This window comes from Camelus dromedarius, chromosome 14 (assembly GCF_036321535.1).
Source record: "Camelus dromedarius isolate mCamDro1 chromosome 14, mCamDro1.pat, whole genome shotgun sequence".
Lineage (NCBI taxonomy): Eukaryota > Metazoa > Chordata > Mammalia > Artiodactyla > Camelidae > Camelus > Camelus dromedarius.
In genome coordinates this window covers 33,717,145-33,743,323 of record NC_087449.1, presented here as the reverse complement: position 1 = coordinate 33,743,323, position 26,179 = coordinate 33,717,145, and the positions used below count along the sequence as shown (strand labels likewise).

General features: G+C 42.3%; 1 protein-coding gene across 1 annotated transcript in view; it reads right to left on the bottom strand.

Moving 5' to 3' along the window:
- RAB3B (RAB3B, member RAS oncogene family) overlaps positions 1-26,179 on the bottom strand; it is a 59,284-nt gene that overhangs the window by 10,812 nt on the left and 22,293 nt on the right. Inside the window, exons 3-4 of the mRNA XM_010984745.3 lie at positions 7,056-7,174; positions 4,050-4,174 (exon numbers count right to left, since the gene is read on the bottom strand). Of these exons, the coding sequence (XP_010983047.1) occupies positions 4,050-4,174; positions 7,056-7,174 (244 nt within the window). The remainder of the gene's footprint in view (positions 1-4,049; positions 4,175-7,055; positions 7,175-26,179) is intronic.

The window sequence follows — 26,179 nt, the reverse complement described above, 5'->3', positions numbered from 1 at the left end:
CATAGCCCTTGTGGTGGACTTATGTTACTTTTATCTGTCCACCATTCCTTCCTTTATGGAAGTGCTACTTTAAACAATCGTGTTGGGACTATGGGTTACAATACTTGGCTCCCCCAGCCACTGGGATAGGCAGGAGACTCCCAGGTGGCCAGTCATCGCCTTCCCTGAGATTGATATGTGGTGGTTAGGGGCGAGAATGCTCTTTCTGCAGAAATTGGAAGATATGAATTTGGAGCCACCATCATCTGTCTTACTCCCCATTCAGAGTCTGGCTACAGAAGGTGGCTGAAGGGACAAACAAAGCTGAGAAATAGAGAGTTCAGTTGAGTCCTGGTTCTAGTGAGCTTCCCAGTTGCATGAGGTAATAAATTCTATTTTTTTAATTAAAGCTAGTTCGATTTGGGATTTTATCACTTGCTATAACAAGAGTTCTAATTCCTGGAGTACTTATCACAATTTTTTAACAGCTTTATTGAGATATAATTCAGATACCACAAATTCACTCATTCACAAATTTTTAATTACGTATTTATTTGTATAATTATTTGTTTAATGTCTCTTTATCCATTAGCTCCATGATAGTAATGATCATAACTATTTTGTTCACCCTTATATCCCAAGTGCCAGACAGAACCTGGCTCAGAGTATGTGCTCAATAAATACTTACCAATGAATAAGTGAATAAATGTATGAATCAATGAATATCTACGCTATGCTGGGAGTTGAGATAATGAAAAGAACCAAATATAACCCCTGCTGCTACCGAGGTCTAGCGAGAAGAGACAGATGCAAATAGACAAGTTCTATTAAGCAATAGAGGAAATCTCCAGAAGTTATGCAGGACTGAGATGGGTTACCCTGACCTACCCAAATCTAATCAGTTCATTAAAGCCTTCTTCAAGTGCCTCCCTGAACCCTGTACTAAGAATTAGCCTCACTTCCATCTGTTTTTCTACATAAATCAGAAATTTATATTAGAAAATTATACTGACTCCACCACTTTCCAACTACGTAAACTTGAGTAAGTTATTTAACCTCTCTGGACCTCATTTTTCAGGGTATAGGACATGACCCACCTTGGAGGGTTATAATCTGAATTAAATGAGATAATTAATACAAAGCATTTCATATAGTGCCTGACTCAATATACAACAGCTATTATTACCACACTTGCTGTATAGTGAGGTTAAGTGGTTAGGAGCAAAGGCTCTGCAGCCAGACTACTGTTTGAGTTCAAATTCTCACTCTACCTGGTATTAGCTGTGTGACCTTAAGCAAGTTAGTCAACTTCTCTGTGCCTCAGTTTTCTTATCTGTTAAAGAACAACTTGGGTATAAGAAAAGTACATATCTTATCAGGTTCTAGAGGGGAATAGATAAACAAGATTATACTGTATAGCACAGGGAAATATATACAAAATCTTATGGTAGCTCACAGAGAAAAAAATGTGACAACGAATTATATATATGTTCAAGTATAACTGAAAAATTGTGCTCTACACTAGAATTTGACACATTGTAAAATGATTATAAATCAATAAAAAATGTTAAAAAGAAAAGAAAAGAAAAAATTAAGTGAGCAATACTTTAAAACACTTAGAATAGTGCCTGGCACATGGTAAACACCCAATAAATGTTTAACTAACTTGCCTTTTAAAAATCTTAGTCATAAGGGCTTGGCATGCTGGCTATATTTTTTCCTAATATAAAATTAACTCACTTTTTAAAAACTTATTTAACTTTAAGGACTTGAAATGCTGATTATATTTTTTTCCAATACACATCAAAATATATACATAAAAGCATCTTGCACACTTCCAGCAACATGAGTCTCTCTCTTTGGAAACACTACTCTAGACTCACACAATCCAATGAATTATGGTTCCCTAAACACAGTTTTGTTCCTTGCCTTTGTTAGTGTTATTCCCCCTGCCTTGAATATTTTTATCTTTCTTCTTCACTTGGCTCTTCCTACTTGTCTTCAAGACCCAAGTGTGAGTATCATGTTCTCTGATCCCAACTGAATAGGTGTCTCCTCTGTGCTCCCACATGCCTGGCATCTCCCTCTATCACAACACTGATCACTTAGCGTATCATTGTGCCTGTCTCAGAGCAGGGAACATAACCCTTGTTCACCACACAGTACTTGGCATAGAATAGGAGGTCAGGAAGCCATAATTGGATTGAAGTAAAATGAAGTAGCCAAATTCTTGACATCATAAAATTTTAATCAAAACACTTTTGCAATGTTTACTCAATGCCAGGCCATCTGCCAGGCACTGTGGGTGTAAAGAGAAACAAGATTCATTTCCTGTCCTCATGGAGCTTTTGGGAGACAAACAAGGAAACAAGTTACAAACAAGTGTGATGGGTACTATGACTTTTGCATGTATGGGGTACATTAAGTTGGGGGGAGCACAAAGTAAAGAACTAGAGGAGTACAGAAAAGGTTTCACAGAAGATGAGCTAAGCATGAGCTGTTTTGAAATGTGAGTAGGGGTTCAATAGCTGCATGAGGGCAGGCGAGTAGAAAAAGCATTCCAAACAGATGGGGCATAGTTGGTCCAGGAAGAGTGCTGGGAGTCCTGGGGACAGCAGCTTGAAGGCATAAAGAGATAGCCTGAGGTCACCCACATGTGGGCTTCACCACATGCTTACTGTTCCGTGAGCAATGGGAATGGGTGGAAGCACGTTCTGGTCCCTGAGAACCTCTGGCAAGAGCCAATTCACCCAACCTCTCTATTTATTAAGCACCTACAGTTTGCTAATTTCTATTCCAGGCCACCCTGGAGAATAGGAGAGGGGAGAAAGATGCATAGGATACCCTCTTATACAGCTACTCCCAATACACAGAACATAAATATGTACAACACACAATTCACACTTGTATGTTACACAGTTTACCCACCTACCAGCCCACATATCTGTACTTCAGATACTGGCAGAGAATGTAACTTTAAACTCCCTACTCCTCAAAACTTACAACAACCTAGGTTGTGGGAAATACTTAGGGGGACTGGCTAAAAGCTAAGGAGTACACTCATTCTTCTAGAGGAAGACTTCCCTAAGGTGATCCTACATTGAACCCCAATATAGAAAAGAAGAGGAAAAACAAAAAAAGAAAGAAAAGCTGATGTTACAAGCAGGTGTAGGTAGGTGTCCTGCTGTGGGGCCACTGAGACACACCTGAGGCTCCTAGGTCTCAATGGAGCACAAGGATCAAGGTGCTTTAACCTTGGAAAAAATCAAAGCATCACTGAGCTAGCTGCATGGTGAAACCACATTGTCTCATCTCTCCGTACAATTACTTTTATTGTGATTATATTTTGGTGACAAAGCATCAGTTTACACAGAGAGAAACTGAAAGACACAGCCTACGATGTTCAGTGTGGTAGTTGCTGTAAGGATGTTTGATACTAAGGACATTGTCAGATTCAGCATATAGTCTGCTCTATAGTTGCTAGTGAACAGCAGTGCTTCTTTGGAATTATGGGTTGGTCTTTATCTTAAGGACCATCCCAGAACCAAGTAACTTGATTATGTTTCCCTCTTTGCAACGGTTGCTAAGAAGCTCAAAGCCAATATGTTGGCCCAACTCTTGCACACACCCCAAAACTTACAAAACATTTTCTTATCTCACCTCTGGCCTCTTTTATTTTCTCCTACCCTTGCTTTCCCTTTGCTCCAATTATCTCACTTATTTATTTCTTTATTGATGTACCATGATGATTTTTATAAGATACTTCAAATCCTTTGTGGAAGGAACTGGTAAAAAATTTTCATAAGTTGAAATTTTATTTATATGTTCAATGTACCAAAATATGCATATATCACAAATAATGAATTATCTAGAATTCAGTAGCATAAAGCAATATGTACATCACACAAATATAAAACCACGCACACAGAGCACATATGCACATAATTCATAATCACAGCACAACCTTAACATCACAAATACAAACACACACTTGCTCTCTCTGATTGTCCCACTCCCGTGCACACGTGTGTGTGCACAAACAAGCACACACACACGTGTCATGCACATACCAAGCTGCTCTGCGAGGAGTCGGCCCTTCTCGGTGGGAACAACCCTCTCTTCCTCCATGTCACACTTGTTCCCCACCAGGATGACCTGCGCATTGTCCCAGGAGTAGGTCTTGATCTGAGTTGCCCTAAAGAGAGACAGAGAGAGGACTGTGTTCATGACGCCCTCCTAGACTGGAAAGGATCCTGCAAAGCTGGGGGAAGCCCCTTCAACAAGACTAGTAACTCCCAAGTTACTGTCAACTAATTCAGCCTGGGACAGACAGTCAGACCTCTGCTCCTGCTCGCTGTCATGGATGCTGACCTCTACGCCCTGGTTGTACGTCACCCAGCTATCTGGAGTCTTCCTCTAATGCGTCTCCCCATCCCTCTCGTCACTGGGCAGAGGGCTCTTTCCAAAATACCTATCTGACCACAACACATCCTTTCCTTAAAGCCTTCTGTGGCCCCTGGACTAACTATGTAATGAAGTCTAGATTCCTCAGTTAGACATTCAAGACCGTTCACATGCTTCTCTCCAGTCTCACTACCTTTCCTCCCACTTCACAAACGTTCTCACCCATCCCTTAAATGCTCTCCCATGGCTCGTGCCTTTGCTTCTACTGGAAATCCCTTCCCCACCCTGACTCGTCTTCCAGGCCCAGGGCTGATCCCACAGTTGCTCGGGGGAGGCTTCTCCGGCTTCGCCAGGCCCAACCAGCCTCTCCCTCCTCCTCTGCGATTCATAAATCTTCACTGGGCCTTAGATTATGATTATTTGTAGAAACCAAGATGTCAGCAGTGGTTTCCTTCAAGCAGGATGATTATGAAATGTTTAAAAAATACTTTTCTCTGCTTTTCAAAGTTTTGAAAGTGAACATTCTATAATGAAGAGCAAACTTTTAAACAGAGGGAATAAAATCAGACCTTCATATCAAAGAGACACTTTTTTGTGGGGTGGGCCTAACTCTGTCCCCAGTCCCCTCATCAAGTAGAAACGATTCCCTCATCTTTTTCCCCTGCCCGTTTGCCGTAGCACCTGTCACATTTGGCTAAATTCATCTGTCTCTCCTTGAGGGCAGGAACAGGCTTATTCATCTTTGAGGTTCCAGCCCCCAGCACAGGGCACAGAAAAAAGAAATTGTCAGTGAACATCTTCGGAAGGAACAAGCCAGCAAGTGGTTAATCCTGAAGCAGATCTAAATAAAACCTGACCCTCTCCTGATGCTGACACTCACTGTAACTTAACCCTAACTGCAACCTGGACTTATTATCAACCCTGCTCCTAAAGCTGATTTCACCACCAACCTTCTCCTTAAGGGTGAAAAGCCATTCCCCCAAAGGATGGAATTCACTCAACCACTATTTGTTGTGGGCCAACAGAGAGTCAGGTTCCGAGCTGGGCACTGGGGCTTACATGGCAGGTAGGGGCTAGACTAGGACTGTGTTTCTCAGAGGCAAAACTCAAAGATCAGGGCTTGGGAAAGATAGACACTCGGTCTTCAGCTTCAAGGAAGGTACCTGGAGCCAACGCCCCATGTCTCCCACACTGCTCTTCTGTCATCTTCCTCCCTCCTCCCACCACCATCCACTCTCAGCTCCCAGATTAGTGACTTAGGTTATTCTTGGAGCAATCATCACCAGGTGTTAAAAATCACTGTGTTCCTGAGGCAGGATGAACAGGGACAGATGGAGAAAGGGAAGGAGATCAAGGCCAACAGGGAATGAGCAGTGGGCAGACACTTAAAGAGCTAATCACTTCATGGTGAGAGGTGAGGGGAAAAGATGGAGAGGGAGGGAGAAGGGAGGAGGAGAGAAAAACCACGACTGGAAGGAAGAAAGGAAATAAGAAAGGAGAAAAGCAGGATGAAAAAGAGGTATAAAGAGAGAGAAAGAGGAAAAAGAAGAAGGAAAGGAGAAAAAGGGAAGGTGGTGAGAAGGGGTTGTTAAAAAGGCAGGGGAAGGACAGAGGAGGAGAATGACCAAGAGGCTGAGGAATGTCTGAGTGACAGATGCTCACTTGGTCAGCACCCTCCACTGCTGTTCAGAACTGGAGGGTGGGGCAGGCAGCCTGCAAGGTCGCTCTGAGCTCAGGGTTCCAAGACACCAACAGCACTTCACATAGTCATGGTAACTGTTCCTTGGGAGAAAGGGAAATCTTCAAAGGGCAGCCATGGGCAAAAAAGAACAGGAGACCAGCTTGGCACTGGCCAGCGCTGCTGCTGTATGCCCGGCCAGCTCAGCCTCTCTGCTTGTGAAGAGAAGCCAGGCACAGATGCTCCCTCTTCCCCCATCCTCATCCTTTCCACTGATTAGGGGCATTGGGTCCTTCCCTTCCTGCTCCCTTCTCTCTGTGAGTGATGCTCCAGGAAGAAAGATTTAAGTTGCTCAGACGTTGTACCTCTGGGGAACTGTGCTGATTTCTACTGTATATTGGACCTTTATGAACTTGGACCCCGCTGCCCAGCCCAGGGACAAACTTTATAGGGAAGCAAAATGTGGCTTCAGTTAGTACAATGTCCAAAATGACCTTTCTAAAACACTAATCTGAACCTGTTTGTTCCCTGTCCAAATGTCATTACTTATGGGATAAAATCCAAATTCCTTACCCCAGCATACGAAATCCTTAATGACCTCTGCTCTTATCCTCTCACCCACCTTCTCGCCTTTGAACATCTGTACTCTTTTTCTGTAACAGTTTTATCCATTTGTCCCTCTGGCTAATCCCCTTCATCTTACAAAATGCAGCATGTGGGTCAGCAATTCCAGGACACTTTCCCTGACTCCCTAAGCTGGGTCGGAGCCTCCGCTGGGTTCCCACAGCCCTGGTGCGCTGTTCATCCCTGCGCCTGTCACATGATATTTTCATTGCCCGCTCACTGATCTGTCCTCTCCTCTCATCTGTGAACTTTCTGAAGACAGGATCCATGTCTGATTCGTGTGGGCTTCCCTAGCACATAGCACGGGGCCTAGCACAGGCTAGGTTTTCATGAACAATTTAATGAATGGATGGATGAATGAATCTCATACCAGTCTTGGACAGCATTGAAAGACTCCTCATTGGTGATGTCATACATCAGAATGAAGCCCATGGCCCCGCGGTAATAGGCTGTGGTGATGGTCCTGTACCGCTCCTGCCCAGCAGTGTCCTGGGTGGGAAAAGGAAGGAGTCAGTCTCCTAGAAAGTCTGCTTTTGTTCCTCAAAAGTCCCCAGGACAATGAACTAATAATTCAAAGTATATTTAGGGAGCATCTATTACGTGTCTTGCATTGTACTTGGTGACCAGAATAAAATGGCTTTTAAGACCTCGTGGAAATTAATAAGAAAATAATTAAAATCCCAATAGAAAAATGAGCAGGAGGAAAGAACAATTCACAGAAGAAATGTAAGTGGATAATTATTATATTAAAAAGGTGGGGTTTTTTTTTTGAGGTATACTCCATTTATAATGTATCAATTTCTGGTGTACAGCACAATGCTTCAGTTATGCATGAATATACATATATTCATTTTCATATTCTTTCTCACAAAAAAGATCTTAAGCTTATTTTTAATTATAATTATCATCATAGATGAGGCTGTAGCAAGATGTGCAACCTCATACTTTGCTTGTGGGAGCGGAACTTGCTTGGTTCAGTCTTTCTGGAAATCAATTTGAAAGTCCCAAGAGCATTAAGAATATTTGTACCTTTGACCCAGAAATTTTTCCTTCTAAAACTTTTTCTACAAAAATGGAAAATCAGACAAATATTTATGCACAAAAGTGTTTCTTACAACTTTACTTAGACAGTGAAAAAGTATCACTGACTTATACATTCAACAATAGGAGAATGGTTGACATACAAAATTTTTAAATGTGTTTATTTATATAAGAATATTTAATATAAAGGATCAACACTTGTATATGTCATATAATGACAGTTTCATAACTATATATGCAGAAAAGAAAACTGGAAAGAAACACATCAAAAGGTTAATAGTGATTATCTCTGTATGAGAGATAGAAATTACCAAGATTTTAATTTTCTTCTGGAATTTTTATTTTCTCTATGATAAGCATGTGTGACTTAGATGAAGAGAAACAAATACATATTTTTACTAATAAATAATGACTAAGGCAATTCTTTGTCTCAAACAGCTAACAGTCTAGTTGAAAAAACAGACATGTAAGCAAGCTAAGACAAGCCCAACAACTGACTGTTACTAGAGTACACAAGGATGCTTCACAAGTGTCCACACGGTCCTCATGTGAGGGACCAACCAGTCTTCTCTATATCATTACAGTTTTAGATGTGTGATAACTTGAGCACATATAAAACATTTCTTCATGTATTATCTCATTTAAATTTTTAAAAATCTCTTTGACAAAGGTATCAGTATTTACATTTTGTACTTGGGAATGGAAAAATGAAGAAAAGGTATGTGACTTTTCCAAGGTCACAAAGCTGATGACAAAAGTTATGCCTTAAATCTAAGACTTCTGATTCCAAGTCCAATGCACATACCATTACACCTCAATCAATGAAAGATTTATCCACAAGCGTTTACTGAACACCATCTATAATGTTAAAAATAAATAATGGGACAATGTAGTCTGCCATGATTTGGACACATATTGCACCTGTTATCTACAAACTTTAGACAAACCCTGTAGGGTACATATTATTACCCCTATTATACACATGAGAAAACTGAGGGTCATAAATACTGCCCATTAAGTGTAACAACTGGGATTCAAAACAAGTCTGTCTGACTCTTGGCCCAACTGCAGTATACTGCCTTAGCCATGAACCACACTTTGAGTGATACAAAAATGGAACAAGCACCATCCCTGCCCTCAGGAAGCCTCAGTAAAAGTATAGAGGTGGCTAAGACATACTATCGAACTGATAATTAGCAATATGTGGTAGTACATCATCAGTACCAGACAAGTGGCATAAGTGTATTTCATAAGTCAAGTAAGGTAGAAACATGGTGGTTTGGGGTAGTTATGAGAGATGTCAAAGCAGAAATAGTGTACCAGTTAGGATATACTGGGTTATTCACCAATAAGCAACCTCCAAATTTCAGCAGCTTAAACAAAAGATTTTATTTTTCACTATTATTATGTATCCATCAAGGGTTGGCTGGGTGCTCTGCTTTTTGTCTTCCTTATTCCAGGATAAAGACTGACAGAGCAGATACCAGAGGGAAAGGAAGTGTGTGAGTCACGTGTTGGCTCTTCCACTTTTCCCATTTCACTAGCCAAAGCACATCACATGCCCACACCCAAGAAAGCCACAATCTTATAATATGCCCAGGAGGAGAACAGGAAATGTGGTACATGGTATAACCAGTACCATGGGTGTAATCTGTACCGAGTCCAGGACCATTATCTAAAGATGTGCTCACTTGGCAATAGAAGGAAGACAACAGAGATTTCCCTAAAGAAGAACTTCTAAATAAAGAAGTGAAGGAAAGGTATTTTGGCAGAAGAAAGAGTTTTTACCAATGATTACTCCAGAAGAACTAATGGAATGGTGGGAAACGGGTAGGCAAGGAAGCTAGAAAGAACTCTGAAGGTCATGGTGTGGAGTATGAACTTGATCTTTTAGGATCAAAGATTTTGAGGCAGGGGATTAATGCAATTCAGTCTGAACTTTAGAAAGATCACTCTAACTGTGATGTGGAGAATGGACTAGAGGGAAAAGGGATGGGAAGCAAGAATGCTGGTTAGAAGATCTTTGCAGTGGTTCAGGTGAGAGCCAGTAAGGATCTGAACTAGTGGTATCAATGGGGTTGGAGTAGAAACAGACTCAAGAGGTATTTAAAAGATGAATTACAGGGCATGGTGACAGATTGAGAGATGAAGAGATGAGAAATCAAAGATAACAGTTATGTTTCTGGCAGAGCTCAGCTTCTTCATGTCTCAGCAATTCAGCTCTGGCCTAGACTTGCACACATTACTCAGCAAAACAAAATCTGCATTTAACATAACCACCATCCTTGGAGAGCATATGAATCACCATCTCCTATTTGTTGAGCATGGTTTTTGGGTGTCTCACTCTTCATTTCAGGCAGCGTATCAGAATATTCCTTCTGACCACATAGAGTACTTCTCCCTGAGAGTTCTGGCAAATAGAATTTTATCCAGCTCGTGAATGGGTGAATGAATGAATGAAGAGACAGATGAGTGAGTGAATGATTAAACATCTAACACTGGAATCTTAGGACTAATGTTAGAGTAATATTCACTCTCTGCCATATGTACGCAAAAGCTTGGTGGGCAGGTGTACCTATGAAACATTGCAGCAGAATTTGGTCTACCTCCCATGCTCTTAACTCTGCTTCCTGAGCATCTCAGAGCCAACACCACAGATGAGACTCTTCCTGCCAATCTCTAAGCTCAGACCCTTAATCTTGACCTGAGGGTTTAGTTAAGCCACCTGTCGAGACTGGTGACCTAGAGGCACAAGCAGGATTTCTGAGCAACTGCGCTGCCAGCAGATCTCAACTCTTCTCACTCTGCCTGCATTATACCATTTCTCTGTGAGAGTTTCTAGTCTCCCATCTCTGCCTGGAGCCTGGCCCTGTGCCCCAGCTCTTTGACGAAGAATCCTGTCACCTAATTGAGGCCCAATTAGTTGGAAATCTATACGAATAATAAATGAGCTGGGACATGGAATCAGGTTCACCTCTGTACTCTCAGTGCCTAGCACAGGGCTATGCACACAGTAGGGATTCAATGGCCCCTTGTTAAACAGAAGGGCCATATAGTTTGAGGTTAGAGCACAGTCTCTGGAGTTAGACTTCTGGATGTAAACCCTTGTTCTACCACTTACTAACTATGTGGAGATGGTAGGCAGCCTCTAAAATGACGCCTAATGATTGCCATCTCCTGGTATTCATGCTCTTGTGTAATCCCCTCCTGAGACTGGGACAATTTACTTTTTGGGGACTCCATTTCTTCATCTATAAAATAGGAATAATAACCATTCATATTCACAAAGTCATTGTGAATACTAAGAAAGTTATATCTAAAATGCTTGGAACAGTTCCCAACACAGAGTTAGTGCCATTTAGGCATTATTTTTGTCCCTCCACAGTCAGCCCAGGAGCAGGGCCAGCTTCCCAGGGCTTGCCCAGCTGGAGTGAATGAGTCTCAGGCCATGTGCCACTTCCCTCTCATTCAAACCTGACCAGGGATGCCTCCACCCAGGGTCTCAATATGACACTTCCCTCAGAGAGCAGAGAATGGCCAGACAGAAAGGGAATGGATGAGTTAAAAGTTGAGCAGCCTTTGGTCTGACTCCCAGCTCTGCCACTCAGCAACAGTGTGATTTTGGACAGCTTGGTTGTATTTTTTTTTTTAATTTCTCTAAGGCTCAGTTTCCTCATGACTGGAATGGAAACAATAATGCCTACTTTGTAGGGTGTAATTAAATAAGATGTTTTTTAAATGTCTGGCTCATAATATGCACTCAGTGTAGGAGTATTTATCATTTTCATTTTTAAAAAATGAAGTATAGTCAGTTTACAATGTTGTGTTTATTTCTGGTATACAGCATAGTGATTCAGTTATACATATATATATATTTTCCTTTTCATATTCTTTTTCATTATGTGCTATTACAGGATGTTGAATATAATTCCCTGTGCTATATAGGAGGACCTTGTTGCTTCTCTATTTTATATATAGCAGTTAGTATCTACAAATCTGAAACTCCCAATGTATCCCTCCACCACACCCCTATTATTTCATTATTATTTAACTTTTCTGAGCCTTAATTTCCTCATCAGTAAAGTGGTGATAATAATACCAGCCCTGAAGTGGTTGTATGAGGATCAGAGATAATGCACTGGTGGAGGGTGGCACAGTGCCAGGTGCATGGTCGGCACTCAGTAAAGCTCAGAGCAGCTGCTGCCGATACTGCTGTTATTGTTATTTCACCTAAAGAAAAGCGAAGTTGGAGGCAACAATCCAGCTCTCACTATCCTGTGCTCAGTGGAAAGTAGCCCAGAGAATTGCTCCTGAACCTCCCTCTCTCTTTTATTTTTAAAAATCACTTTGACGAACATTGATTCCCCTCCCACTGATGAGAGTCAGAAATAGAACCAAAGAGGAGACAGGAAGGAGGAGAGAAAAAGAGGAATGACTCACTGGCTACTTGAGGAAGGAGACCATGTCATCAAGAGCAATCAATTCACTTCCACGAAGCAGACATTCCTTGAGCTCTTCAAATGGGCAGACAGCATCATGCCAGAGTGGACATCTGGGTGTGCAAGCCACCACCCCAGCCTCTGGCAGCCCTGTCAGTGTGGCAGACACTGTGTCTATGGGGGCCAGAGAAGGGACATAACATCAACTGAACACCTACTATGTGCCAGGCACTTAGATAAGTTATGTACATATGGGATCTTACAATCTGTACTAACAAAATAAAACTGGTATGTGCCAGGCACTACGCTAAGCACTTTTCCTATTTTACTTAATTTTCAAAACAGCCTTGAAATGCTGATATTTCTACTTACAGATGAGAAAAAGTCAAATGACTTGTCTAAGATCTTGCAACCAGTTCATGGCAGACTGACATTCAAACCTAGGTCTGTCTGATTCCAAAGCCTGTGCTCTTCCCGGGATGCACTTTGCTCTACATAATTTCTCTTATTTGTAAGTCAGCCTGAAGCAGGACAAATTTAAGACCTCATTTTATATATGCATTAATGAAGAGTCACAGAGGTTAAATAAATTGCTAGAGTTACAAGCTATAAGGAAGCGGAATCAGGATTCAAATTCTGTCCTTTGACCAAAGCCTGTATATTTTCAGCACAGCCTACAGCCTAACCAGACTGTGTATTCTTAATCCCTCGCTGACCTCCAGGACAGGACCCAGCCCACTCCGCAGCCTCCCACATAGGAGGTCCTCCAACCATGTCTAAGGCTTCCTAGTGCCAACAGTCTCCCCTCCACCAGAGAGTAAGGCTGGAAATCACCCACAAAGCTTAAATGGAATCACATGTGTCTGGCACACAGGCGCTCAAACAATGTTAATTATCTTCTCTGTCTTCCACTGAATCATTGATCCAACACAGACCCATCATTTCTTTCTAGAGTTTCCTCATTGTCACCCACACATGCCATACTCATTTCTGCTCCATATGTCTGTTCATGCTACTCTCTCTGCCACATATGCCCTCTCCCAGCAACTCGTCTTGACTATCAGATTGTTGAGCTCTAAAATTAAAAGTAAAACTTAGAAGTTATTCAACCCACCCTCTCGCTTAAAAAAGGAATTCCTTCCACAGCATACTTGCATTGAGTGTCCCCAATGTGGGATGCCTACCGCCTCAAAAGGCAGCTACTCCACTGATAGTTCTGATTATTAGAACACTTCTTCCTTCCCTTGAGCTGAAATCTGTGGCAACTTCTATCCATTGATTTAATTCTGTTCTCTGGAGGCACAAAGAGTAAATCTAATTTTTCACTCATGTGGCAGTCCTCCAAATATTTAAGTCCTATGTTTGTTTAGCTCTTAGAGGTTACAAATGTTTTTTTCTTATTATCTCAGTTAATTCCCAGAGAGATCCTGTAAGAATCAAAATCTCCACTCCACGAAAAAGACACTTGAGATTCAAAGAGGTGAACGATGAAAAGAGACTTAAATAAGACCAGGTCTTCTGGCTCCAAGAGACCAGTGCTCCTGGCACAGGACTACATCTCTGATGTTTTAAATCACCTGTCACAGGGACCTTGACAATTAAGCAAAAAGACCAGAACAGTGAGGGGACTCGAAACTGTATCATGGGATGAGCAACTGTAGGAAGATGTTTAGTGCTCTGGGGAATAGTACTGCTATCTTCAGATATTTAAAATGCCGAAAGAGTTTTCTTCCTTCTCCTTTCTTTTCTTTCAGATCTTCAGTGGGCACTGATTTGGTGGGAAGTGTTGGCTAGGTCCTGAAAAAAAAAGTTGAATACTACACCACACCTGCTTGAAGTCCACAGTTTCTGTTTGATTCTGAAGCAGGAGATGCCCATTCCCATACATCCTTCTAGCACCTTTCCTTGAGGCAACACTCTTCCTTTGGAGCTCAGCTCAGCAGAGAAGCTGCCCTGACCATTCTGGCAAAGTCAGATGTTCCTATTACAGGCTCTCCTGGCACCATGCACCTCTCCTTTGTAGCACCCATCCCCACTGTAATTTTCTATTTATTTGTGTAATTATTTGATTGAAGTCCATCTCCCTTGCCAAAATGCAAGTGCCACAAGAACAGAATGTCTGGTTTTGCTTACCATTGTGTCTTCAGTGCCTGGCACAGCACTGGCACATAGGGTGGGGGAGATTTCCAATAAATACCTGTTGAAAGGGTGAATTTTGGAGGTGACTGCAACATTTTCAATAGAGCACGCTGAATGTCAGACAGGTCTTTCTAAAATCCAAATCTCATCTCTCTCTCTCTCAGTCTAAACCCCTTCACTGGCTTCCCAGAGCCCACACGATGGGGTCCAAGCATCTCAGAACACATGCCCTCCAGGATCTAGTGCAGGCTTCCCTTCCCATTTCTTCCCTCTCATTCCTCCACTGAACCAATGAGCTCCAGCTCTGCCTAACCATTTGTGGTTTACCACACACTACTCCTTCATACCCCTGGGCTGGTCTGATGCTGATATGCTGATATTTGTCTGGTATCCCCTTCTCTTTTATAATTCACCTTATTCACGGTCACATCTTCTGAAGCTTTCCCTGACCTTCTCTCCCCAAAGTAACTTCTTTCTCTGCCCTTCTATGGTTTGGCAGTATATCATTGCACACATCACATTTATTATAGTTACTGGTTCATTCATCTGTCTCCTCTTTCAGATCATGAGTGCCTTGAGACCCAATCTTATATTTAGCTAAATCCCAGACCCGCAATTATAGCACCTGGCACATAGTAGGCATTTAATAAGAATGCTGGTGAATGAAACTCAAGAGCTGACTATGTGCTGAGGAGAGAAGACTCATTTAGAACCTCAGAATTGGTTGGCAAAGCATCTGTGAGAAACGGGTCACCTTTTTCTGATTTCTTTCCAAGTTATAGACAAAAGGGGAGGCCCAGCGCAGAGACAGATTTAAGAGGTTGATATTGAGCAGGACCCTGTGGCAGTCCTCCCTGGTACAAATCTTTCTATGTTCCCCGTTTCTTGTTTGTAGGAAATAGGCTTCATTCAGCCTCCTCGATCTTCCTCGAGTTCCAAAGGGAAGATTCAAACAGTTGCTAATCAGGCAAGTGAAGGAATGCAGAAACAAGGGAGGAACAATCAAGAAACAATAGTGCAGCTGGGTTACTAAGGCTGTTGCCCTCAGGATCATACCCCTGCCCCTCACTCGAATAGAAACCAATTACTCTTACCTAAGTCTCAGGAAAAGAAACAAGAACTGGTTAAAACCAATGGAGCCCAAGTTGGAGGAGGATTTGACTTCCAGTGGACCATGAGCTCATTATATGCTTATTGTAATGTATTAGCATGCCAAATGACATACCCTGCAGCACCATGACAGTTGACGATTACCATGACAACAACTGGAAAAGCCTGTATAGAGACTGAAAAGAAAGGCAATTGGCTCCAGCACACCTGGAAGGAGGACATGGTGGCAGAAGCCTCTCATAAAAGTCCACCTGTCCAGAATGCTTGTCTTCCCTTCTCCCTGCTCAAGCACTTTCTTCCCATTTCCTCTTCAAGAGCAATAAAGCAGCTGTTCACTTTGTCCCTCTGCTTCTACGCAAATTCTTTCACAGTTGGCGTTAAGGACACACTCTTTGGTGGGCTTCCTAATTTAGGGGTCCCTCTACCTGCTAACAAGGTCACACAACTAGTAAAAAGTTATCTCTGGGTCCTGCATCCCTGAATCTTGCCCTGTTATACACTAGCTCCCCCAGCCAAATTCCTCCCTCCTATCTCTTTAATTCATTCCCTCCAGGGCAGGTTTAGGTGGTGGGGATGATGAGCACCAGGAAGATAGGTAAATAGAGCTTCCAGGCTGGCTCTCCCCACACTCCTCCAGCCTCTGACCCAGAGCTGCCAAGCTCCAAGACCTTTGTATGTTGCAGCAGCTGGGAGCTGAGACATTGTTTCCCAAGGGAATGGGAGGAAACCAGAGGGAGAGCTTTTTTTTTTTTTTTTTTTTTTGGTTGGGGGAGGTAATTAGGTTTATTTATTTATTTTTAATGGAGGTACTGGGGATTGAACCCAGGATCTTGTGCATGCTAAGCATATGCTCTACCACTGAGCAATACCACCCCCCCAGCGACCCCCACTCCCTGAGAAAGCTTTTCAGGGAGGTTCAGTGGAGCCAAAGAGAAGCAGAAAACTGAGGAAAGGAAAGAGTGATCCCTTGGAGCTGGTTTTGTCTTACACCCATCTGTCCTCAGTAGAATAGACCACACTTAGCACCCTATAGTTTACAAGCATTTTTGTTGTATCATCTCATTGGATCCTAACAATGACCCTGGGATGCAGACTTTTTATAGCCAATAGAAACCAATATTAGAGCTCATTTAGTCTGATTGTTTTATTTTCTCAGGTAGGGAAACTGAGACCCAGAGAGGTAAAGTGACACTCCCAAGGTCACATAGCTACTTATTTTGCCTAGACTGGGACTCAGACCCAAATATTCTGACTCCACATCCAGTGTTCTTTCTAGCACACCATCTATTATTGTCACTATTGATTTACAGGTGAGAAGACTGGAATCCAAAGGTACACAGGTAGTAACCGGAAGATCCTTAAGGGCAAGAAAGATGTCACTGGAATCCAGGACTGGGTATTCTAAAGCACTTCCCTACCCACTGTAATCCTATGTAACCTTTGAGGTCTAGGTCAAAGGGCATTTATTCTGGGAGGTTCTCTGGGATCCAGCATCAAAATTCATCATCATTTTTTCTGGGCCTCCACAGGCTGTACTTGGCACTTTATTTTATTGATAGCACAGAATATTAGAGCTAGAAAGTCCTTGTGAGAGTAATCAATTCCACAAATATTTACTGAGCCTCCACTATGCCAGTGAATAAGATCCATGTGATCCCTGCCCTCAGAGTTCCCAGTCTAGCAGGGAAGCTACCTCACATGGGACAGATCCTATGATAGGTACATATGGGGTCAACTCCCTCCTTTTTCAGATGGAAAACCCAGGCCCAGAGAGATGAACACCCCAGATTCTTATTTTTGGCATTGGTCTTACACAAAACCTCAAATCTCTCACAGATATGATTGATTTCCATGATTTCCACTAAGACACAAGCACTATATTTTACTTCACGCAGATAACTTCACACAGATAACTGAGTTCCTTTCACTGATACTCAGTATATCTGGCATATCTTAGTTGTTCAGTAAGTATTTTTGAATGAACGGATCATAGCACCTACATCAGGGGTTTGTTTCCACTCCATCTATAGCTCTTCATCCGGACTAGGGGTTAGGGGCTGTGCCTTCATTTCTGTACCCTCAGCAATGCCAAGAGCAATGGCAGGCACCTGGTAGGTATTCCAAAAATAACGAAACAAAGGAATGAGTGAATGAGAGAAGGGTGGAGGATATGATCTCTCTGTTGCCTTGTATAACAAAGATGACATGCCCCAAACCACACACTCTTCTCAAACCCCCTCAGCTTCTATGAAACCTCGCTTTTCCAGTGCTTTCCCTGCATGTCCTTTTGGTCCTGCTCTGTCTCCTACTCTTGGGGCTCTTTATCCCCACCTGAGCTGCTTATTTTCGAGTTTTAGACACAAATTGCCAACTGTCTGCTGGACATCTCTGCTTAGTCTGAAAGTCTTAGACATGTACACAGTTGACTATTAAGTATAACCTATTTCATTTGTGTCTTCTACAGATAATAAGTGCTAATCAGTACCCAACACAGATCTGGGCACAGAGCAGGTATTTTAAAGATGCCTGCTGAATGAACCAACATCCCTAACTCCCCATGCTTTGGCATGGACAAATTTAGCATCAGAGCTGCCAACCCATTTCCTCTTCAGTCTTTTTGCCTCCTAGTTGACATCAGCACCATTCAGAGGATGCTGAGAGGCCTCTCTGGGACTTCGCTTAATTTGCCACCTGCTGTACCCTTCGGTTTGAGTTTAAGGTGACTCATCCAACTCCCCTTCAAGACAGGAAGAGGTGAGGGAAGAAGTGAGGTGGGAGAGGGCAGGAGGAAAAAGAGAAGCTTGAAACAAGATTACACTTAATGTATCCCCAGGTCATAGCAAATAAAAGGAAATGGGAGTCAGGCCTTGTACTAAGAAATTGCTGGTGATAAAAATAGGACCCTTGTCAGACAGTATGCAGAAAACAAATGGTTAATAAATATATAGATGATTATGTAATAAGCAATAAGAGAAATGCAGTTTGAAACAATGAGATACCATTTTTAACCTATTAAATTAGCTAAACTTAAACTAAGATAATATTCGATGCTGGCAAAAGTAGAGCAAAACAGAAATTTCACTAATGAAAATCTACCTAAAGGAAATGATCTTAAACCTAGGAAAAGTTTTAGACACAAGGATGATTACTGATCACTGCAACGTGTTTCATAACAACTCCAAATTGAAAAGTAGTTAAATGTTCAAATAATGAGGACCAACTAAGCTTTGAGAGGCCAGAGATTGTGCCTCATTATTTAACCACTAGAGTGCCCAAAATACAGTAAATACAATAAATACTGCTGAATAAATGAATTAATAAATAGATATGGTACATCTTCCCTATAAAACATAATGAAGTCATTAGAAACATATTCATAAAGATTTTCTAACAATATTAGCTGTACTTACATCAAAATGTTACATTAAAAAAGGCAGGATATAAAATTGAATAGACATTATGACCTCAACTATGTTAAAAGTTCATATAAAAGAAACTGGAAAGAAATAAACCAAAATGTCAATAATATTTTCTTCTTTATGCTTGGATATAATTTCAAAGTATTTTTTAAAAAATTTGGTGGGGGGGTAATTAGGTTTATTTTTAAATTTATTTTTAATGGAGATACTGGGGATTGAACCCAGGACCTTGTGCATGCTAAGCACACGCTCTGCCAATGAGCTATACCTTCCCCCCAACAAAGTATTTTTTAATGAGCATATATTACTTTTATAATTAAGAAAAACTAAACCCATAATGATAACTGGCAGTTGTCATTATTATTAATAGTTCAAGGAGAAGTAAATATGGGAAAAACATGGAGGTCAAACCATGAGTTGATCATTGTTGCAGAAAATGGATAGTGGTGTTCAAGTACTGTTTAGTCTCCCTACTTGAGTGTGTGTTTGAAATTTTCCATTATAAACAGCTAAAAAGGAAAAAAAAAATGGTGAGGCCTAAAACAGCATGGCATCTGGGGAGAGTACAAGCAGTTCCACTTTCACCAGAGTGTAAAATACAGTATTATATGGATTCTAAAATGCCCATTTTTTTTCACATTTTGGCATCTCTGAAATAAGGATGTATCTTACAATTGATAGCATTTTAAATTTCTGAAACAAGGTACTTGGAATAGGAAGTGAAACTGGGGCTAGCTCATGAAGGTCTTGAACGCCAAGCCAGGCATTTGGACAATGCCCAGAAGAGAATAGGGTGCTACTGAGGGATTTAGTGGCACCCACCCTAGGGCCTGTTGCCTAGAGGACATTCAGTAAGTGTGTGCTAAATGGTGAGGCCTTTGAGGATGGGACACTGCTGCTTATGCCAAGGGCCAGGGGACACCAATCTTTACGGAAGACATGTTCAAGGCTTTGCTTGCCCCTCCTTCTCTCCAGCTTGGCAAGGCAGAACCATCAGGTTGTCTGATAGTTTTTCTCTCTCTAATCTCTCACATTACTTCCATTTTCCTGATAGTAAGAAATATTTCCCCAGAATCTGAGCCAGCAGTATAGCTAAATAGATGTGAATATCCACAGGCCTGGGTTGCATGGCACCTTCTGACAGGATATTCTTAGGTCCAAAACCCTGAGTTGAAGCCTGGACCGGGGACCTACTTATGAACTCATTTCCAAAAAGAGACACAAGGAGTTAACATAGACAAGGCAGGTAATAGGTTAGCATGAACTCCCTAGGACTACTGGGACTTAACTAGAAACATGGCCCAGGATTTCCATCATGCCTTGGGCTGTGCTTTCCCTTTGGCCTCATAGCTGCTTTCCTTTGGGACTTGGCTTGAGTCACCATAGCAGACAAGTCCCCTAAGGATCATTTGCATACAGGTGCCAGAGTGTTCTAAAAATAGGATAAACACTCAGCTCCACACAGCAAATGCCTCAAAATTTATTTACAAAGGAGGGGAGACAATCATTTGAAGACAGAGCAGGGAACCTATCAGAGGCAGCCTAACAATAGAAAGGGAGCCACATGGTACAGGCCAGGAATCAGGAGGCCTGGGTATGATTTAATTCTAATGATTTAACTTGCTTCATGGGCTTATGACTATCCCCCACTCTGGGCCTTGGGTTTTCCATCTTTAAAATAAGGATATTAGACTAGGTGATTTTTAGGGCCCCTTCTAGCTCTAAGAAGTCAGGGTAAACAGTACTAATAGTAATTGCTAACATGAGTTGAATATTTATAGAGTGTCGGGCACTGACAAGTATTTTTTTATGCATGAAAGCATCAGTCCTCACAATCAGCTCTTTGATGCAGGTAGGACAAAGAAACTGAGGCACTTGCCCATGTTAGCAAATGTTGGAGCTAGGAGTTTAACCCTTATGCTATACTGCCTTCCGGGATGCTGAAATGCTACATTTATCCCTGTTTTTTCAAACAATTTGTTTTAAGCTCATGCCATGCCTCCCATTCTTTCTCCTTAGGTTCTAACCATCCAGGGCCATTCCCCAGGTCCCAAACATTGCATTCCTCAAAATCTTTGTGCTTTTCTCATGCTGGTCCCTTTGCCTGGAACAGCCTGATCCTCCACCCTGCTGAACCAGTCACTACTTACCACTCAGAATTCAGCTCAAATGCTTCCTCCTCTATGATTCACATTTCCCTCATTAGCCACAGGCACCATTGATGACTGACTGCCCTTTGTTGAGACTTAGAGTGTGCTGGGCACTTTGATAATTCTTACAACTTTCTGAGATAGGTTCCATTATCGTACCCATTTTACAGATGAAGTTACTGAGACTTGGAGGTCAAATACTTGCCTTAGGTCATACAGTTGGATAAAGATCTGAACCAGACAATGTGACCTCACAGCCTTCCTAAGCACTTTTCTATCCTCTCTTTAATGAAATAACGTATGAATTGCTACAGGGTTTGTTTCCTCCGCCAGACTATAAACTCTCCTTATTTTTTTTGTTTTTTGTTTTTTAGGATTGACTGAATTACTGGGAGGTAATTTGGAGCAGCATACCTGGAGAGAAAAATCAGTCTAGAGGGGAGAGGGTATAGCTCAAGTGGTAGAGCGCACGCTTAATATGCATGAGGTCCTGGGTTCAATCCCTACTACCTCCTCTAAAAATAAAAATGTAAATAAACCTAATTACCTCCCTCCTCAAAAAAAAAAAAAAAAAACCCTAATTAAATAAATAAATCGCTGTTCAAAAAAATTTTTTAAAAAGAAAAAATCAGTCTAGACTCAGAACCAAACTGTAAAAAATAAATTTAAAAAAATCTGTCTAATCTTTCTCTGCTACTTTAAATCCCTTTGGGAACAAGACAAAAAAATGCATATATTTTAAAGTTCTATACCTTGGCATCCATTTCTTTTCCACCTCCTCCAAGAAGCCACTTAAAATTCTCATTCTCATTATCCCCTTAATTTTAGAGTCCCTTCCACACTTAGATGTCATTTAATTAAACATAGGAAGCATTTAACAAGTGGGTACTGTGAGGGGCAGTGGTAGGAGTACAGATTTGGGGGTCAAGTACATATGAGTTCGAATTCCAGCTCTGCCACTTTCCGGCCTGTGACCTTAAACCAGTTATCTGGTTTTCTGAGCCAATTCATTAGCTGCAAAATGAATACCTTTTTCTCAGAATGTTGGGAGGATAAAATGAGATAAGTGGTGTGACAGTGCTTGGGCAGCTGTAAAGTTCTGTATAAACATTAGTCATAATCATTTTAATTTACAGTTTGCTCTTGATAATCTGCTGTTTTCCTGGTGCCACATCCAGGACAGACCTTCGATTCCCGGAGAGCTGGAGGTGTAGGAAAGGAAGGAGCCCAAGAAAGCAGGGCTGGTAACTGCCTGAGCAAACTGCCTGAGCAAACTTCCGCTAGAAGGAAATTAAAGGGCTAATTATGCCTCTACTGGTGGTAAGTTTCCAGCCAGCCCTGGGTTCAATCAGTTGACACGGCAACACGCCGGTCGGGGAGAAAGGCATCCAGAGAGAATATTGTCTCTCCCCACAAAATGGCACCTCACGGGGGCCTAGACACCATGTCCAACCTTAGAATCACCTGTGATTTCCTCTATTCACGCTTGCTTCCCTTATCTCTTTCCCCTCAAATCCTATTTGAGGAAGCTGAAAAGTTTAGCTAGCTTATGGCGCTATGGGTTCAGCCTGGAGCCCTGTATTAAACAGCCCCTGCAGAGGAGGCTGGAATGTACTGGGATGGCTCCCCAACAGCACTTAATTGTTGCTTGTGGTTAGGTCTCAATTTTTATATGCAGAGATTGTCTGGTCCAGGCTTAGAGGTGAGTCATGAAAGCTTGGGTTCAAGCCTCATATAATCCAGCTGTGAGACCTCTGGTAAAGTACAAACAGTTTGCCTATTTGGGCCTCAGTGTCCTTGTGTATATAATGAGAATGACAAGACCTCCTCTTGGGATCAAATGAGATCACAGATGTACCAGAAGACTGAACTGGTGTCCACCTGGCTCTGACAGGAAAGCAGGTAAGAAAGCAGCATGTCCATTCCACAGACAGGCTAACCCGAGAGAAACCCCAGGTCTCCTAGCCCTTGAGGGGCAGAACTGGCCAGGTTCCTGGGGGAGGCAAAACTTGACTGGGAGCCAAGAGAAGGGTCATATATAGCAGGTGCGGGGGGAATGCTGGCTTGACTTTGAGAGGCAGAAAGTACAGCCTGAGCACTCACTTTCATTTTGCCAGCCTCTACTGAACGCTTACTCAGTTGAATGCCAGGCCATGTGCTATGTGATGCAACTGTAGACAAGTATCGGACCTGGCCCTTGACCTCAGGGAGCTTGCAATCTGAGAGAAAGAAAGACAAGTTCCAGACATTTGCAATACAGCTGGTAAGTGTGGGAAGTAAAGGAGGGGCCCTTAATCCAGGCTCAGAGAGGGGTGGGTCAGGAAAGGTTTCCCAGAGGAGGCTATACTTGAACTAAGTCTTTAAAATCAAATGGAGAAGTTTGCTGGTGGAAAATAGGGAAGAAGGGTAATCCCTAGGGAGAAGGGGAAGCAAGAAGCAAACAGTTGCATCCTAACTCTTACCGCCAGGAGAACCTAAGGAGACATGACAGTTGAATGCAATACGGTATCCTGGAACAGAAAGAGGATATTAGGTAAAAACTAAGGAAATCTGAATAAGCTATGGATGTCAGCTAATAATGAGGTATCAATATTGGTTAAGTAGCACAAATGTATCATGTTAATACAAGGAATTAATAGGGGAAATTGAGTGTGGGGCAAATGGGAACTCTCTATACTATATCTGCAAATTCTCTATAAAACTAAAGCTATTCTAAAAAAAATAAGGATTGTTTTTTTTTAAGTGCATCCTGTGTTTGGATTGTGGGTTTGGAGAACACATGGGTGGAGTGTGGACTGTCTGAAGGGGGAGTGACTGAAGATGGAACTGGAATACCAGGCAAAGGAATTTACCGAGTATGGATGGACAACCCTCCCTGAGTTTTAAGTAGTGGAGTGACAGTGATCACAGAGCATATGGAGGAAGCAAGACTGAGGGCAGGGAGATCCATTTGGCTGCTGCTACAATTTAAGGGGGAGACAGCAAGAATCTGAGGTAGGAAAGGTGCAGAGGGAGAGCCAGGTTCACAGTTCGCCCCAGACAAATGTTTACAGAACAGAACTGAGGAGGGGATGTATTCAAGAGAAATCTGGGAGCTAGAATTGAGAGTTCTTATAAACAGTTGGATGAGTAGGACAAGAACTGAGAGGAATAAAGGAGAACCCTCAGTTTAAGCTGGGAGCAGTGGTTGGGGTCCTCTAGAGAAGGAGCACAGACATCCCCTTGAACTTGACCACCCATCATCTCCCCTCCCTTCCCCTCCATCCCTGGGCCTGAGCTCAGAGCCTCCGCGTCATTAACACAGAGTCGACAGACTTCACAGCGGAAGGTGAGAAGCACAGGAATACAGAGAGGATAAGAGTTTCCAGCTGTCACCTGGCAACCCAAGGTGTGGGGCAACGGTATTGAGCAGTGGCGTCGGGGAAGGGGGAGTCTGCAGAAGCAAGGAATTATAAATCCTCAGCTGAATGGCCTCCCCGACTCCTGCCCTTGCCCTTAGCAACATGTCAGGCAGGACCCAAGCAAGCTAGGAGAATCTCCTGCCTTCGAAGTTTTTTTTTTGCTTGTTTTGTTTTTTTGTAAATAACAGCTTTATTGAGATGTAATTCACAAACCATATAACTCATTCATATAAAATATATACTCAGTGGTTTTCAGCCTATTCACTGCCTTCGAAGGTTAACTGGACATTTTTAGGGGCAGAGCAATGCTGTTCTCTCCATCCTCCATTGAAAATGAGGGTAAAAGGTCCATGGCTTATATCTAATTTCTCAGTGAGCCCTACCCTGTGATCCCCATGGCTCCAACCTTAAAAATGGCAGTAACCAAGATCAGTCACAACAATATAGGACAATAGAATACTTATGAACTTACCCTGCTCTACCACTCACTGTGCAACTGTGGGCAAGTTTATCGAGAACCCGCTACGTTATAGGCACCATGCTAGGTCCTTTCCTTATATTGCCTCATTTAATCTTTACTGCACTACTAGGAAGTAGCCATTAATATTATTTCTATTTTACAGCTGAGGAAACAGAGGTTCAGATATCATGTTTTCATTCTACTTCTGCCACAGCTGAACTAACGAAGTCCCCAACCCTCCTCTCACCCTGTGTCAGAACCTGCAGCAGCTCCTCACAGAGCACTGTGAGGCCAAGTCACTTAATTACACACCTGCATATCAGTGCTGTCCAACCTTGGATGCCCATTTAAATCACACGTGAAGGTGTAGCGGGTGGAGAGAGAGGAGGGCTGATAGAAAGGGAGGGGAGCTAGAAAGCTAACAGGAGGCAGTTTGAAACAGACAACCCATCCCTTTCTTAGAGTGTTTCCTTGGAGACACAGCTCCAAATTTCAGCTGTGACACTGGCTCTGAACCACCTGTGAGGTCCCTGGGGTGTCACGAGGCAATGGGAAGAACAGGGAAGGCAGTTGGCTGTAAAAAGAACACAGGTTCTGGCGAACAGCCCTGACTTTGAATCCCCATTGTGCCATTTACTAATTTTGGTAATATTTGGTGGTTCCTTGAGTCTTAGTTTTCCCATCTGTTCTGTGCACCATAGTTGTGATGATCTTTTTTAAAGGCATGTAAAGTACTTGTACAATATATAGTTGCTGCCCAGTAAGTTATAACTCTTAACATCATTTTCACCACCCCTCAAGTGCTTTCTAAGCACCCAGGTCCTTACCTATGTGAAGCTATTACAAGGAAAGTAGGGGTACGGAGCAGAGGGCGTATATCAGCTTCAAAATCAGAGAGACCTCGATTAAAATCTGGACTCTACCAGTTACTATTTCTGTGAACTTGAGGAAGCTACCTAACATCTCTGGACTTCAGTTTACTTATCTATAAAATGAAGATAATAATAGTACCAAGCTCACAGGGTTGTTGTGAGGATGACATGAGTTGCTAAAAGCACTGAGCACAGTCCTGGCCATTAGCCATTAGCCATTAGCCAGGGCCACTGTCAGCGCAACCAACCCTGCAGGAGGTTATGGTTAGCCCCATTTTACAGGTGAGGATATTTTACATAAGTGGTAGTTGCTGTTTATTGCCACAATAATTACTGATGTGTGAAACTGGGAAGGAGGCATTCTTAGAGTGGCAGCTCTGCCAGCCACTGGGCCTCTAAAAGCAGTGATCAAGAGGAAGCAAGGCCCTGTCCCTCCCCAGACGGCCCCCACAATACACTGTCT